At 38.2% G+C, this 17,601-nt stretch overlaps 1 protein-coding gene across 2 annotated transcripts; it reads left to right on the top strand.

Moving 5' to 3' along the window:
- The first annotated feature begins 805 nt into the window (after positions 1–805).
- LOC145783887 (5'-3' exoribonuclease 2-like) lies at positions 806–17,316 on the top strand. Of its 2 annotated transcripts, XM_082595643.1 has the most exons (22): positions 806–1,082; positions 1,849–1,976; positions 4,690–4,801; positions 5,364–5,425; positions 6,005–6,116; positions 6,671–6,760; positions 7,337–7,478; positions 7,744–7,958; positions 8,328–8,519; positions 9,039–9,176; positions 9,640–9,798; positions 10,315–10,395; positions 10,583–10,684; positions 11,484–11,559; positions 11,853–12,049; positions 12,177–12,333; positions 12,780–12,972; positions 13,695–13,820; positions 14,167–14,334; positions 15,108–15,172; positions 15,419–15,576; positions 17,004–17,316. In XM_082595643.1, exons 1-22 carry the CDS (start codon positions 1,008–1,010, stop codon positions 17,085–17,087), a joined length of 2,832 nt encoding a protein of 943 aa, XP_082451769.1. In that variant the 5' UTR covers positions 806–1,007; the 3' UTR covers positions 17,088–17,316. The 2 variants fall into 2 exon arrangements, with proteins under 2 accessions (XP_082451769.1, XP_082451770.1); XM_082595644.1 differs by lacking the exons at positions 806–1,082; positions 1,849–1,976; positions 4,690–4,801; positions 5,364–5,425 and adding an exon at positions 5,465–5,483.
- Positions 17,317–17,601: the final 285 nt, after the last annotated feature.

Raw genomic sequence — 17,601 nt, 5'->3', positions numbered from 1 at the left:
TTACTCTCAAACACTTTTGAGAGGAACTTCCTTTTGCTTTCAATAGAGTTGATATCTCATTTTTTAGCTGCTGCAGTCGTTTTAAAACTTCTCCTCTAGATAACCAACGTACCTCAGAGAGGCTCAGAATGATACAAAAGTACTTCGTAATCTAACCCTACTTCTTGACAGAGCACTTTAAAAGTACGGTGGTTTACAGCTCTGCTTTTGATGAAAGTAACGACTTTCACGCAATTTGTCAGAATTTCTTTGAGACTTGCTGGTAAAGTTTTTGCTGCTAAGGCGTACCTGTGCAAGAAGCAATGGGTAACAACCACGCGAGGAGCAGCAGCATAGATTTATTTTAATGCATACCCATACCGGTACAGTTTATTCTCGAGGGCTTGAGCTTGGCACATTTGCATTAGAGAGAAATGAAAGTAAAAAGATCGCTTTTTGTTTTTTTTTCCGAAATTTATCAAGGTAATCACGGACCCTCAAATGCTTTCTCATGGACCTCCAAGGGGTCCGCGAACCCCAGGTTGGGAACCACTGCTCTACAGGTATGCAAAACTGCCAGGATTAAGGTTTGCAAGAAACTTTCCCAGTCCGAGGATAAAGATTCAATCAATCAATCAATGGCTGATAGAAACAACTTGCTTGCTGAGTTAATTAGCCAGTGTAGTAGCATTGACCACATGTGATTAATAACTTTATGAAAACTTACAAACATATTTGCAGTCTGGCTAACTCACGTTTTTGTGAGCATGGCATTTTGCCATATTGTATTTCATCTTACTGATGCCAATCTATTTTTTACAAGGCATTAAGTTTAGGTATTAAATGTTTATGCATAAATAAGCTTTGCAATGGTGGTGCCATCTTAGCTCAATGTAAAGCATTTGTGACCTGAATTATAATTGTAAAAGTCTGTCTTTTTGTTATTCTGTAAAACTATAGAGGAACCTCTTTGCGACGTAGACGATTCAAGTCAATATTACTGAAGAAATCTACATTGTAATTGCACAATGGGAGTTCCAGCATTTTTCCGTTGGCTCAGTCGGAAATATTCTTCGATTGTTATCCATTGTAATGAAGAAAAGGTGTGTATCATGGTGACCTATATAATACACAGGCCATGCCAACGTGTGAGCTTCAAACTTTACTGGAGTCTAATCTGCTACACTTGTTAACAGTCAGAATCATTAATATAAATTGTAGTACAAATAGACACAAATTAAATATATGATATATGATAAATGAACATAAATAAAATAAACATTAACATAAATTGTATTATAGTATATAGTTGATAAATAAAGTCTTTGTGTATATTTTGTTTGATTTTGAGCTATTTTTGTACTATGTGTTGTCATACAAATGAGAGACTAGATTTTTGTCACTGGTGTTGGAAATCCAAAGAGCATCTGTTAACAGGAAAATATTTTTTTAAGTGAAACTGTGAGTTTTACAATGATTTGAATTCTCACCACTCTGAATTCTCAAAATTATCATTTCAAAAAGATATATTATAAAGTTCATTTTACAGAGTTTAAAATCAAAATTGCATCTCTCTCTGGACAGTCATTACTTTAGGTTTGCATGTTTGCAAGACCTGTGTACTAGGCCTACACAGTGTGTAGGCTTGCTATATAGGACATTATGGTCTGAATTGCACCAAACTGGTGTAAAATAAATTATTGTGGTATATATTAAATAAATAAATTATAAAAAAATAAATGGAGAATATTCTTGTTTAATTGTATAAAATATTGGACTATGCTATGACTATGTGGCCTCATCCAATGTGCATCGCTTGTTATATCATCTTTTTTTATAACACTAAAATGTTTGCTTTAACATTTTTAGCCGAAAGAAATTGACGGCATTACGATTCCTGTTGATACAAGCAAGCCAAATCCAAATGACATTGAGTTTGACAACCTCTACTTGGACATGAATGGAATAATTCATCCATGCAGTCATCCTGAAGACAGGTTGGTAGAAAATTTAGCAACTCAAATTATTTTCTTCTAGGTCAGAAGTCACCAAACTACAGCCCGCGAACTGATTTCATCCGGCCCGCCACGTGCTGTGGAAATCATACGCGCCGACTTCCGGGGGGGCCGGGGGGCGGCGCCCCCCGTAAATTTATGGTTGAGGGGCAACAAAAATGGCTATTACAAGTAGTGTTTAAAGATAAAATAGTTTGCGAAAGAGATTTAGATCATTTAAACGGACTTAAAGAAAGCCAAATATATTCGAGTATAGGACATAGGCTGATCTCGTGTATAAGTCGAACCCCTACTTTTGAGCTGAAATCGGTGATATTTCCTTCTCCCATGTATAAGTAGAATAGCTTATTAGAATCATTTATTGGCATTGACACACGGTGAGGAAATTTCAAAGTAGAGCGTAGAGTAACTTACACTGTTGGAATAGTCACGTAACTATTCATGGCAATATTAAGTAAGCTAAATTAGACGCGCTATTTTCAACGAGGTCTTCCCGCTGTGAGATCAATTAATGATTCAACAGAACGCATTGACATTTTGTTCACAATGTTATGAGAATTAAATTGAAAACCGATAAATGAAAAGGTGTTTAATGGTTTTGGTCGCAGATATTGCCTGCATTAACGACCTATCTTACCGCTATTATCACCTAGCCAATCTGACATCATTGTTTTATGCGGCCGCTATGGTTTGACATCGACTTCAACGATCATGGAATGTTACGTAATAAGAACGATTATAACCTACACGTAAACATAAATTGATCTCTTAAAACAGCTGTTTCTGCTGTTTTGTCTCATAAGCTTTGCATATTGCTCAACAAAATTAAGTTTGAATCACTGCAAATAAACGTATTCAAAACTTTTACTTCGGCCGACAACATTTCACACTCCGTAATCTACGTCGGTATTGCTTTTGCCGCAGCAAAAATGCGTTCTTTATTTTGAAAACTGTAGAGCTGAAGACAACAGCTGCTTGTCCCGTGTATACAGTAAGTCGCACCTGTCTTTTTGAGGTGAAAATCACTTGCGAACATCTCGACCTATACTAGAGTATATACGCTATTCGATAAAAGACTACGTTATAAAGACTTTCGATAAAAAACAGGAGAAAACACTTCGCCGTTGTTAACGTTTTGAAGGTAAGTAATTAGCAAAACGAGATTAATAAAACAAAGCGGACCGTTTCCAATCTGCTTGAGATCATGATTTTTTGCGTTTTATTTCGATAACTTCACTGTCTTGATCGTTGTTATTCACTCGCACGAAAAGGAAATGAATCGACTTGTTTTCCAACTGTTCCAATTATGAGCTAACAATATCAAAATTTTTACAAGTAGGCGTACTGCATGCGTAAAACTAATCGTTTCAAGCAGCGGTTCCAATAAATTCGTTTTGCGACCTAGGTGTCAATATAAACAAGACGGTAAGCTTAATCAAAGACTATATTGATTGAGTAAAATAACGTTATGGTTATGACGTCATCACCTTTCTCGCCCCCCAAGGTTTTTTGAAAAGTCGGCGCCTATGGTGGAAATAACAGCTGCGCACCACAACTGTTAAGGAAAAAAGTCACCAAACTTTTTGTAAAGGACTGACGTTGCTGTTGAGCTACACGCAACCTGCTAATGATTTTTATATTTGGCCTAGGCCACCACAACTGGGGACAGCCTAGGCCAAATTTAGAAAGATGTAATGTTTTGTCAAGAGCACGATGCCCTGTAGTGTATCACAGCAGGGGATAACTTTTCCAGCAACCTTTCGATTTCCATCACAACTTTGCTATTCCATCGCTGACTTTGTTATTTATTCTGCTCAATTCAAGTCAATGGAGATTCTAAATAGTTGTATATCTTTTCGCAATTTGCATCCGGCCCGCAGCTGTTAATCTCGCAGCAATCCGGCCCTCAGAGAAAAAAGTTTGGTGACCCCTGTTCTAGATAATGCATCATTGCATAAAATAGCTTCATCATAGGTCTACTGATGGTGCTTCTGTGAAAATTCACATTTGATGTTATCATCACTGTGTTAGTATTCAGTGATTCAAATTTTGTTTAAAGCTTAAAATGTTTTGTACTAAACATTAAACAATGTTCTTTTTGTATCGTAAATTTAAAAAAAAATGAAAACAGTTAAGTTGTTGACTTATCAGCTGAAAGTTTTTATTGTGCAAAACAGTTGTGAGGAACCTATTCACTATTTATCACAATTGTTTCTATTTCTTACATGTAAAGAGACTTTGGAAAGACTGATGACATAGTTTATTGGGATATCAAATGTCAAACAGGCAATTAAATGGTCGAATAGTTTTACTTATGAGACGGTAGGTGGATCCTTGAAAGACTAAACAAATGGTTCACCATTTCCAGCACGTAAAGCAATCAGATTTTGAACAGTAAACGTCCTCGCGACACACAAAGACATTGAATAGAGTCAAAATTTTACCATATTCAAAATCCTTATAAAATTTACTGCTTTTTTGATACAAAAAAAAAAAATTCCATTGGAAATGTCCCCTTAAGCAAAATTAAATCTCAGGCTGAAGGTTTTCCATTCCTAGCGTAGGATGATTGAAAATACAAGGACTTCAATTTAGATTTTGACTGTTTTCTACTCAAGCATTTATATTGCATTGGTGCTGTTGCTTCTGTACAAACTGGCTAATGCTATTTCACCTATTTGTTTTATCAACACAGGCCTGCACCTAAGAACGAAGAAGAAATCATGGTTGCCATATTTGAAGCCATTGATCGTTTATTTGCGATTGTCAGGCCGAGAAGGCTCTTATACATGGCCATTGATGGTGTGGTAGGTCTTCCTGTTATGATTATATATATACTGATTGAATGAACAATAAATATAATTATCGGCACGGTTCTACAATAAGAGTCTTTAATACTTTTGCTACTCTCCTAAAACAATAAAATAAAAAAAAACCTTCTAAAAATGTGAAACGGACTGTTTGGTGTTTAGAAGAGTAGCAACTCCGTGTAGTGTAGTTTCTGAATAATGTGAAAAGTGCAGCTGGTTGATTTCATGAGTTGGCTTAATTTGTATTTCTTTGCTAAGAAAACTTAAAAAAAAATCAAATTTTAAAATAATTATATATTGATGGAAAGCGTGAAATAACAGTTTGCATCCCCAGCAATAGATCGTTTGCAAATTAAGCACTTTGACGGATTAAAAAGTTTAATCTATGGGTTTCTGTTTCTCTTATGTACTTTGCTTATTAGAATCATTGATCACTGATTCTCAAATCAACATTGTAAAAACTGATTTTCGATTAACTGATTAGATCTGTTGAAAGAATCGTTGTTGGAGCATTCAATCTTACATAGTATCATTTAATCCTTTTGACTACTTGCATCAGGCTCCTCGTGCAAAGATGAATCAACAAAGATCTCGACGATTTCGTGCTTCTAAGGAAGGAGTGTGAGTTGATTCCACTCTTGTGATATGCTTTTAGTTTGTGACACGACAATATTAATAGGTATCTAGCTTTAATTTGTAAACTTCTGATGAAATGTTCTTCGTGACTTTTCTTGTATTGACATGCAAAAGATAGCCCTCAGTTTTGACATTTTTTGCCATGCTGGGCCTGCATCCCACTGAAACTTTTAAGTTTTAATTTTTTTGGTTTTGAGATTAACAACTTCCCATTTTTTCTGTTACTGAAATTTGATAGAAAGTTTATTTTCTTTGTCCTTCTGTTTATCCTTGAGGACCTTGAAATACCTTTACGCATTAAGCCTTGCCTTAAAAACCTAGTCTCAAAAGTTGCTAGTGAAATACATTGTTTGGATTATTGTCTTCCTGCATTTTACCCATTGTTTCACATCACAAGTTGCCACTTGTTCAAACTTTGATTTTCTCATTATGTATGTGTCCTTTAAATTCTACATTAATTTTTCCTTCAATAACTTAAGATCTCAAGTCAATAGGTATATAACTTTTTATCCTTCTTATTGATCGCTGTTTGACGTTTTATTGCATCTTCATCTTGATTTTTAGTGAAAATGCCCAAATAAAGCAAGATATAAAGAATAAGCTCAGAGCAGATGGGGCTCGTTTGCCTGATGAAGACCCTAAAGCTGAAAGATTCGACAGCAACTGCATCACCCCGGTAAATAAATTTTTGAGATTAATAATATTGTTGCAGTTTCATAAACTTCTACTCAAGCTTTTATATTGTGCATCACTAAAAAACATCAACTAATAAGGCACCAAAGTCTGTTTTGTTTAGATTTTACTTGAAATAGCTTCACCACTTTTAGTTTTGAAACTGCATCAGATTATTATTTTAAATCTGTGAATTTAATAGTGCGTTCAACTTTGCACAGAGCACTGTTAGCTTCATGTTTTTCCACTCTTAATCTTGATAGACTCCCAGTTGCAGACGTTCTGCCACGTGGTGACGTTATACACTTAGATTACAAGACAATAACCGACAAGTTAAGATCTTGTTCTAAACACTTTTTATAAAAACCTTTGTGTTGTTGGTAACTTGGTACTACTACTACCCAGACGGCAAACTCATCATTTTCATGTTGATTCAACGTCCGCAGACGAATCAATGTTAAAACGATGGATTTTCTAGGTAGAAGGATTTCACAACCGCAATTGGTGCAATGGCAACGTTTTCTTTGCGTCAAATTGTTACATTGTTTTCTATCACAGGGGACTGAGTTTATGTTCCGGCTCGCCAAGTGCCTGCGTTTCTACATAATCAGTCGATTAAACAGCGATCCCGGTTGGAAGGATATTGAGGTAACGAGTAGATGTGATGCTTTGTCATCATCTGATCTTCTGCTGCGTGTGTGGTTCTGTGTTGACGATGCATGTCCGGATTGTCCGCGGAGAAGCGTTTTTATTGACTTACCGATTTTAAACAAATGACATTAGGGTGTTTCAGTTCACCCTCTTGTCTCAAGCATTGGACGACCACACACTGCCATTTTGTCTCGTTTCATCTGTAACGTGCGGACGCATATTTGTCTTTTAAGCAGTAATGCCCAACTTTAGGTCCACGGAACTCTTTAAGTTGGCCCATAGTAAATTATAAAGTCAGTACAATTAGTATTTGACAAAAACAGTAGCTAAACTAGCTATATATTGCTACATAACACTGGAACTAAAAAAAAAAGGTAGCTATTCTTCTCCTTCCAAAGTAAGAGCTTTGGTTCTCTGCTCTAACGTGGCATTTCTATTTTACCTGCTAAATTTACCTGTGCAGCAGCATGCCATTTTGGGTCATGATGCTGGGTAGCTTTTCTGGGAATGCAAGTACGAGCTTACAGTGCTCGTACAGCTTTCAACCACTGAGCCTGTATGAATTGTTTCCAGGTCATTCTATCGGATGCCAATGTTCCCGGTGAAGGAGAGCACAAGATAATGGATTTTATCAGACGACAGCGAGGACAACCAGACCATGATCCCAACACCCACCACTGTATATGCGGGGCTGATGCTGATTTGATTATGCTTGGTAAGTGGGGAATACAGCACGATATTCACATTCTGTCATTCATATATTTAATAAAGCATTAATAAACATGCTTTTTCTTGATTTTTTTTCTTGAATTTTCTTGATAAACAATAAAATAATTAGAATGCAATTCAATTAGAGTAACTTGGACTTCATATCGATGGAATATAGAAAGTAGGGGTTGCTGACCTTAAAAAAGTGCTTGTAGGAAGGCAACTTAACTGTTTTATTTACAATATAACTAATAAAAGCTTTCGATTTGTAGGCTTGGCGACACACGAGCCCAATTTCACAATAATCCGCGAGGAATTCAAGCCCAACCAGCCTCGTCCGTGTGGTATATGCGGCCAGTACGGCCATGAGATGGAAAACTGCTGTGGATTGCCTAAGGTCAAAGAAGGTGAACATGACGAAATCCAGTCACAACCGCCTGGATCCGGCACCAACTACATTTTCATCAGAATATGTGTCATCAGAGAGGTAATTTGACTTGTGATGTTGTTGACTATGCTGGAAGCATATTCTGCAGAAGATACTGCATTTGCAGGTATTGGACAAGATAAATTAACAAAAACTAACATGAATAAGTCAAATGCTACCTAAGCCTCCAATCCTAAAGTTTCATGTTACATAAAAATCATCAGGCGCAGCTTCATTATCGTTATCCAACATGCTGAGGTACGGCTTAAATCATCCATCTTAGTTTTACTATATTTGTTTCAGCTCCGCCTGCTGCAGTTGAGCACTTTGTTTGCAATTGCTGCAGCTTTTTCCTGGAATAGTACAAGATAAATATATGCCTGGAGTTTTGTCATTGCTTCAGATTAACACGAGTTTTATTTCTCCCAGTACATTGCGCTTGAAATGGAAATGCCGAATCTCCCCTTCAAGTATGACTTCGAGAATATCATCGACGATTGGGTCATGATGTGTTTCTTTGTCGGGAACGACTTCTTGCCCCATTTGCCCTCCCTCGAGATACGAGAGGGGGCTATTGACAAGCTCGTTCGTCTGTACAAAGATATCGTCCATCAAACAGGGGTATGAGTGGCTTTCATTGTTCTTTTGTCTTCATATGCGCAATTGCAGATACAATCTTTTTATGACACTAATATATGTAAAAAGCTGATGTTTAGTTAAACAACTTTAAGAATAATCTTGATTTAAACAAATTTTTGACTTTCACGAAGTTGGCATGAAAAAAATTATTATGCTACGAACTAGTATGAGCCAGTTGTAAGATTTTTTTCAAGCATTTTCTCAGGAATAGTGATGTGGAATGGCTAAAATCATTGAGATCGTCAAATTGATACAACCAATAGGCCTATCTTTGGCGCTTACTAGTTCGGATGATTTTCTTTTCTCAACGGTAAAAATTCAATTAACTGGTCGAGAGTCTGTGGCACGGATTGGTGGCACGATACTGCGATATTTGCCCAGTCTGATGAGCGAAACACGTGCATACATGTCCCCGTCAATTCTTGCTACTGTACAATTAGCTGCCAAGATACAATAGGTCTACTTGTATTTTTCGTTCTCACTGCCCTTGTTTTCGTCCAGGGTTATTTGACGGACAATGGGATCGTCAATTTGAACCGTGTGGAGAAGATCATGCGAGGCATCGGGAGGTTGGAAGATGAAATCTTCAAGAAGAGACGTGAGACTGACCTCATGTTCCGGGCAAGAGACAAAGAAAAGGTGAATAAATGATAAAAGTCGACAGAAAGCGATGCTTGAAGAACTCAACGAAGTGTACAAAAGCTGTTTCTTTTCCGTTGTCTCTGATCATTGAATTGAATGCATCACCACAAAAAGGCAATTGCAGCTTAATAGTTTTGCCTCACGCAGAGTTTGTTTACATGCTGATACGACTACGCGTTACCTTTTATGGGTGTTGTATACTCTTCATCTTGGAAAGTACTCATTAAGATCATAAGTTTTCAAAATCCGTAGGGCGGTTTGACCATACGTCATCAATGTCCTGGTCCATGTCTTTAAAGTTTGACGCAAACTGCCAGTTGCTCTGAACTATCTTTTGTATCTGTGCTAAGAGATAATATTGCGTTGCTTCCAGGATCACTATACGCAATAAATAACACACAGTGACGCAGTAGGACACCACTATGGCGATTGGAGTTGCAACTTATTGTTATTTTGCCAGAACAAGCGACAGAAATCACGAAACGACAAAGGCCCTGCCTACATACCAGGGGGGCAGTTTGCTCCCACTCCTCTAGGTCAAGGATTCGGTGCTCCTGCAGCCCTCACTGACGTCAGGCAGAGTGCAGTGGAAATGAGAACAAAAGATTTAAAAAATTTGGTAAATTTGTAAAACGTTTGCTTGGAAGTAATTATATGTTTAACCGCTGAAACAAACATCTTTTCCTCGAATAGATTTGTTAATTTAATCAATTTAAAATTCGTGACCTGTCAAGCATCCGAGAACCAAAAGAATAGGGGAAGACCTTGACGTGTTGAAGCAATTGATAGCCAACCCTCGTCTCGGAGACGGCATATGATGATGATGATGATGATGTTACGAAAAACTGGAGCCAACTTGCATTAGAATCTGCGTTCTTGTTTATAAAAAGTTTTGATATTGATTTAACGTTAAACAAATCAACTTAAAAAGGCAAATTATTCTGGCCTGGGATAACAACAGAATGTGGTGTGGCTCGACGTCATGTTAGAAAACTTGTAAAACCTCTTCAACGAACTTCTCATTCGTTGAGTGTTGCCTTTATATCATGAAATTGATAAAGTTCTTCAACTTTCAATGTCAAAGTAATGTATGAAGGCATGATATAACCAAAGTCCACTTGCAACATTCCCGCAGGACGCAGCCGCCTCCCTCCGTGCCATGTTGAAGGATCCTAGTGCCGAAACTAAACCCTCCGAAACTTCTGGGAAACGCAAGGTCAGTGACTTCTTTCCAGTGAAGTTGATTGTTTTGGGATATAATCTGCGTCTAGGAACGCAAAATTAACATCGAAACGGTTAATATGGTGCAGCGAACTTTCATCCAATGTTGCTCTATCATAAGTTGCAGCTGGTATTTTTGTTTGAATTGATCTTGCAATATGCATTTGATCATGACGCCACAGAATGAGGAAGACGAAGACGACGAACCTCCTGATGACGTCAGACTGTGGGAAGATGGTTGGAAGGAAAGATACTTTCGAGCCAAGTTCAACGTGTCTATGAAGGTACGGTCTTGTCATCATGTTCTAGCGATGCACTTGTTGATAGGTCTTCTTCTTCTCTCGTTTGACTTGTAGTAGCTTAGATTGGCAATGCCTCCTCATGCAGCCAAGATACGGTAGTTGGGTCCAGTTGTCGAATACCAGTGATTCTACTTGGGGGCCGTAAGATGGAACATTCGTGAAGTATGTGTTGCATTGTTTGTTCTACCGCTCCGCAGACACATATCGGCGTATTATGCAACCCCCACCTGAACAGATTAGCTCCAGTGCAGCCAACGTCACATCTGATCCTGTTCAATCTGACCCATGCCTTTCTTGAGAGGTCTGCTCCAGGAGGGATGGAAAGTGCTGGTATAACTGAAAACTGGGGAGGGATATGTGGCAGCTCGTTCCATTCCTGGGCCCATGTTGATAGGTTTGAAGCAGTCAATCGCTTCAAGCAGACTGCCAGTCTAGTTTCGATTCCAGCACCAGACAGCTATTAATTTGTCCTCAGACTGAGAAAGCCGTTTCTGAAGCTCAACTCAGGCGGCGTTTCACATCACGGTTAACAGTGTTGTGAGTTAAAGTGTAGTTCATGGCATGCTGCCTCGTTTATTTGGATGTTGTTTGCCCACTTAAGCGCCAGTACGCTTTATTGGGTTATCGAGGCGATTAAAAAGTTGATTTTACAATTTGATAAATTTTTGTTGGCCTGTTATGTTTTTATTGCCGTGCCAGCAGTTATGCTTTGTAACGTTGGTTTCTGCATTCATATTACTAAATACTTTCAACATGGCTCTGAACCCTTTATGATTGGCAGGACTACGATTTTCGTCGCCAAGTGGTCAGATCATACGTGGAAGGCCTGTGCTGGGTTCTGTCCTACTATTATCAAGGTTTGGCTTAAGACTTTGTTGAAACTAATTTTAAAATCTAGATTTAACTAGTTCTTGTTTCAACTTCTAGTTCACGTCCTTTTTAGTCATGTGCGGTCTTAACTTCACTTTTTCATTAGTGTACTTTTCGATTCTGTGGTCTTCGTGTTGAAAACTTTGTGTTGGAGTTTTCCTCGAAGGAAAACGTATTCCTAGAAGAACGATTCTATAAAGTAAGGTCGTACTTTTAGAAGTCTTTTCTGTAGTTTGCATCTTGGAAGCGGTTCAGTTTATGATCAACTTCATCTTGTCAGGTTGCGCGTCATGGAAGTGGTTCTTCCCATTTCATTACGCTCCATTCGCATCCGACTTCGTGGACATCGCTGACATCGCCAACACCTTTCCCACCACCACCAAGCCAAAGAATCCATTGGAGCAACTTATGTGTGTCTTTCCCGCAGCTAGTGGACAGTTTCTTCCGCCAGTGTGGAGGAACTTGATGTCCGATCCGGTACGTTTAATCTTTCAAAACCCAGACACCAAATTTGCTCTTTTACATTGATTCAACGTCTGCAGACTAATCAATGTAAAAGTGACTGATTTGCTGACTAGGAAGTCGATCAAGATTATATTTACAGGATTCTCCAATCATTGATTTTTATCCTGAAGATTTTAAGATCGATTTAAATGGGAAGAAGTATGCTTGGCAAGGTGTTGCTCTTCTTCCATTTGTTGATGAAGACAGAATGATGAACGCTCTTTCAAAAGTTTATCCCTACCTCACTCCGGAAGAAAGTTAGTGTCGAATTACTTGTAGAGATTTTAGAGCTTAGCAATGCGTGTACCCACAATCTAGCCAGAGTGGAAATACATTTCTTCTTACTAAACTAAGCCAAGGTTTTTTAATTTTGCTTGTTTTTGTGACCATCGCAGGGAAACAATACATGCCTACATAGCAGAGGTTGCTTAACTCCTTAATTTTTCTTGTTTTTGCCCACATTTGATTGAAATATTGTTCCAGTCATTTTTTGTGTCAAAAACTATAGAGTTTTGTTCAGGTGTATTTCAATTGCAGGTTTAGAAGACAGCCGAGTTTTAAATTATTGTCCCACTTCCAGCACATTTCTTTGCTTTTGAGTAATGTTCTTTTCTGTGTTTCATCTAACAATGTTGTTGCTTCAACAACATGAAAAGTTTTGTTTTCTTCCCATTTAAATTTCAAAAATCTTTTGCATTTGCAGCCAAAAGGAACAGCTTGGGCAACGATTACCTGTTTGTCGGGCCAAACCACCCGCTCCATGCGTTATTTAAGGACCTTTATGAGGACGATGCAGTCCCTAAAACACAAGAAGAAGCCGTCGACATTGACACCGCCCTCACTAAAGGAATGGCGGGGAAATTATGGAACGATTCACTGTGTCAACCTACGGAAAGGTAAGATATGCTGTTCTGTAGTGTGGTGAAAGTCGTGGCAAGATAAAAATTGAGCTGCAGATAAATATATTGTTTAAAGATTCCTCATTGTTTGGAATGTGTGTTGACACGTTGTAAAGTAAATATAATATTTTTAAATACTTCACGTACGATTTAATGTCTAAAATAGTAGATGAAATGCAGAAGCCACCAATGTGGTTTTTCATCGTAAGCAAAACCTGGGCACTTTTCTTAGATTCAGGGTTCGAATTTTTTTTTCTCGGACTTGCTATAACCGCTGGCCAACATTTTCAATCTAGATTTTTACTCGCCCGTTTTTCATTTCAAAACCTGTAGTAATCTTTCCTGCTTCATTAAGTGTACCTTTTATTAATAGCTGTGGCTATATTTACACTATATACACTTATACAGTATATAGTGTAATAATAGCCTCAATAGCGTTGCCAGATAAGGAATTCTGCCCTAATTTGAGAAAAGTTTAAAGCTGTTGAAAACAAAAACTTGAATTTTGGAAATTTTTTTAGTCCTGGGCAAAGATCAAAACCCAATGTTATTCCTAACTCTAACCCTTACCTTAACCCTTCCTAACTTTAATCCTAACTCTGGCAACACCTGATTGTAACTATGACAACAAGAGTGTAATAATAGCCACTTTGTTTATTAATAGCTTGGGAAGGCGTCTCTGTTATAAATCTTGTCAATAGAGGTGTCTTACCATGCAGAACTGTTCCTGCTCCTTTGATGCGTCTCAAGGATGTTACGGGAAACAAGGTTCTCAGCATGGTCTTCAAAGATCCATCTTATCCTGAAGGACATATCTTCAAAGCCACGCTTCTTCCTGGAGCAAAGTTAGTTCAGTTGGCAACATCTGAAAATGTTGATCCTCAATCTTACCTTGTGATGTAACAATATATGACCTATGACAAATAAAACCCAACAACTACACGACCTTTAACATAATATAATAGTGTGGTTGTTAGGTTTTATTGGTTTTTATTGGTTTTGAACCTTGGTGACCGGGTCTTCATCACTGTCTAGCTGGACCTTTAATAGGATACGTATCCTTCGGGATGAAGGTTCCGCAAAAGCTGTCGCAGTCCAAGGATAAATTTTTTACTAAAAATGTTGGCAATCAAGAGAAAATTTCGACTTTATCTCCTCAAAACACACGCTTGAAATAATTTTTCTTTGCAGATTTCCAGAGCGCTCGGTCAAACCTAGTGACTTGAAAACCGGTTATGGCAGAGGGCGTGGCAGAGGTCGTGGTGGTTTAGGCTACAACAACAACAACAGAGAGTGGCAGCCAAGGATCGGTTTCAATCCAAATCGCAATCGAATGAAGCTTGACCAATCAGGCCACAGGTAGTTAGAATGCCTTGCAAATTTAAGCGCTCGATTGCTTATGTCATTGGTTCGTCAGGGTATTTGTAATCTGTAGGTCGCTGCAAGCGATAGGGTGTTTTGACTAGTAGACACTTTGTCGACTACTTCCCTAACCCTAAAACCGCTAGGTGACGGCGAAACGTTTACTTAATGACTGCAATCAGCAGATTTAAATCTTGTCTTCTGAACCTCATTTGCTGCGGCTACCTGCATATTACAATATATATTTTTATTTTTCTTCTGTCGCGCAACGCTCAGAGTTAAAGGTGGATACTACTACACTTTTCCACTAGGTTGACATTTTTCCATATAAAATGGAATTGCTACCAGACTCCGTAATATGTATATTTTTTTTTCTTATTTTATTAAAAATTTAGTAAGACTATTAAACATTTTAATAAAATTGCAAACACTAGTTTGATTGTTTAAACATCTTTAAAAATATTTCTCTATTGTGGTTATATGTCGAAAGTATTTATTGAGCAATCAACAATATTTTATATTAAATTCGAAGCGTTTTCGTTATCAGCCAACAATAGAAGTGAACGGTTGTTATTATAATTGATGCTAAGTTAGTATTTTGGAAGCTTCAAAAAATTTTCAAAAATCTTACCGATCAGACCACTTCGTCTTTGTGACAGGCCATTTTTGTTGTGATTTCACATTTATTGTTGAAATTCACTTGCTTTGGCCTCATAAACTTCAACGCGCAACCACATTATGCGAACGCGTGATTTCTATTTAATTTTCAGGCACCTGGATCACAGTCTTCCCAGGCATTCATATCAGGGAAGAGACCACCCCTACAGGCAGCCGTGTACGTGTGTAGAAATCTTACAGAAATCCAGCTGATTCTTTAACAAATAACTTATTCTAACCCCATTTGTGTCTTAGATTGTGCAACGAATAAGATGGAAACCATTTTTTAAATGCTGTTCTTCATTCTCTTTTCGTTTGCTAATTCTGTTGACACTGCAGTTCATGTTATTAGTTATCAGGAAAACCATATGTTTCAATATCTAGTATATTTCATTAACGTTTTGAATTACTTTGTTATTCCCAGACTCGGCACCACAGAGTTATGGGTCGCAAAGGTACGGTTCCCCACGTTGGGGGGGCCAGTCTTACAATCAACACCCTCACTCGTATGATGATCACTCTCAAAGTCGGCGCCCTCCTAGAGGCGGGGGAAGTTACCGGGGAAATCAATCATATCAAAGGGTAGGTGCTAGGGTGTTTTATTTTTTCACGATTTTTGAAATTAAAAATGCTTGGGGTCTAATCAGATCGAATTTTGGTCACATACAGCTGATCTAAAATGTTTTTTCGATCGGACGACTTTTAGAGAATGCGCAGCCTCCTAAAGTGTGGAAAAATTGAAGTGTGGAAAAATTTGCAGGAAGTATGCGATTTTTCGGTAACGGAAGGAGATAGGAAGACGTGTAAGATGTCAACTTGTGCGGAATAGACTGTAATGTTTTGCTGACACCTTCTGACACCATGTAATGTTTTGCGGAATCCTTTGACGTCTGACTACTATCTCCGGATGGACTGTCATAAACAAACAGATTACTTTATTTGAATCTCAACATGTACTCAGACTTCAACATAAACTAGCAACGTATCGCCCACATGGCTGCGGCACTAAAACGATTGACGTATTATTGGAACTCGAGTTTGAATGACGCAACGCTGTCAGGAAAGCGTATTTAACAGCGGCCAATCAAGAGGTCATGGAAAACGCGTAAGGCAAAATGCGAAACACAAGGTACAAACTTAAAGGGCAAGTTTTCAAATAAATTAAAAGTTTATAGGCACGTTTCCAACATGGGCAACTTCCCATTCCGCTACTTTCGAAGTAGCGGATGCCTACATTTTGCTACCAGGCTCATACAATTGAGTTCCAAGTTCTGTCGTGTCGTTTTTGTACCGTAACTACATTAGCAAACACCATCAAGCAATGGTAAGATGGACCTGCTTTGTCAAGCTTGAAGACAACATCCAGTTGGAGACTTTCGTCCAGGCTTAAAATAAAAGACGTTGTTTTATAAAAGTCTTCCAATTGGGCAGAATGAGATGGCTTGGGCACGTTGATAGCAGCATTAGCTGGATCTCACAGGTCAGATGTGTCAACATTGCAGCACAGCGGGGTCAAGGTAGACCAAATCTGTCTTGGAAAAAACTTGTTCAGCGTGATCTTTTAGCCCTGAACATGGACTCTGCCAACCCTACGGACCGTGAGGTGTGGAGAGGAAGACTTCGCTCTCTATATAGACAGACAGGCTACACCCTCAACACGAGGATTAATTTTTGGCCAGTATAATCCACATTGTTTGATGATAATGAGCTGGTTTTATTCTGTCAGTGGCAACATCATATGTAGAAACTGACTGGTTAGATGTGACGATCTAAATTCTAAAATACGTCGGTTTAACGCCCTTGAAGACATTCATTGCTGTTTTTGTAGAATGCCAAATAAGCGTCTACTTAAGGGTGGACACAAAGATTTATTGCCTTGCCTTTCTGCTTGCCTGGTTACGACTGATCTGTGGAACGGCACCATTTTCAAGAAGCCTTGAAGTTTGCATTCAATTATTTTCGTTGCATTTTCAAAGAGTTTTTTTGTAACTGACTCTGTTTTATTTCAGCCGCGTGGTGGCAGCCAAAGCAATTACGGATCTAATCGAGGTGGTGCATCATCGGGGAGCTACTCAAGATATGGAACGTATTAAGTTTTAAATGCAATGTCTCGTTATCTCAGTCAATTTATCGCTTGCCACTTTTTTTTGAAATTCCACTTGTGGCTGCTTTTTTACCAGGGTTGCCATTTTAATCGAGAATGGTGACATCATGTTTTGACTAAATTTTAACCGTAGTGATTTTGTTTGCACCTGAGCTGCCAAATGTTATCGCCAGATCTTCGACACTTTCATACTAAAATCAAATACAAAAAGGAAAAGATTTGGTTTGTGAATATTTGTCACGTCTGTTTTCAAACTACTAAATTCAATGAGCCTAGCTTTCATCTTGCTAATTCAACCCGTGCTCTGGGTCTCCACAACCGTAATCGCCGCGGCCTCATGTGATTTGCAATTCATGTTGTCGAAATTTGAAGCCATGCTAAATATGTTTCAAGATTAATGGAATTTCTGGTTCAAATAGCGATTCAAAATGAGAACTATGAAGTTTAACTTGTATCTGAATGAATTGATTGCAGGAATCTTTATTGTCGGACTGAGGAAACTT

Source organism: Aplidium turbinatum, chromosome 15, assembly GCF_918807975.1.
Source record: "Aplidium turbinatum chromosome 15, kaAplTurb1.1, whole genome shotgun sequence".
Lineage (NCBI taxonomy): Eukaryota > Metazoa > Chordata > Ascidiacea > Aplousobranchia > Polyclinidae > Aplidium > Aplidium turbinatum.
Note: the sequence above shows the minus strand (reverse complement) of the source record. Positions and strands in the feature narration are given on the sequence as shown.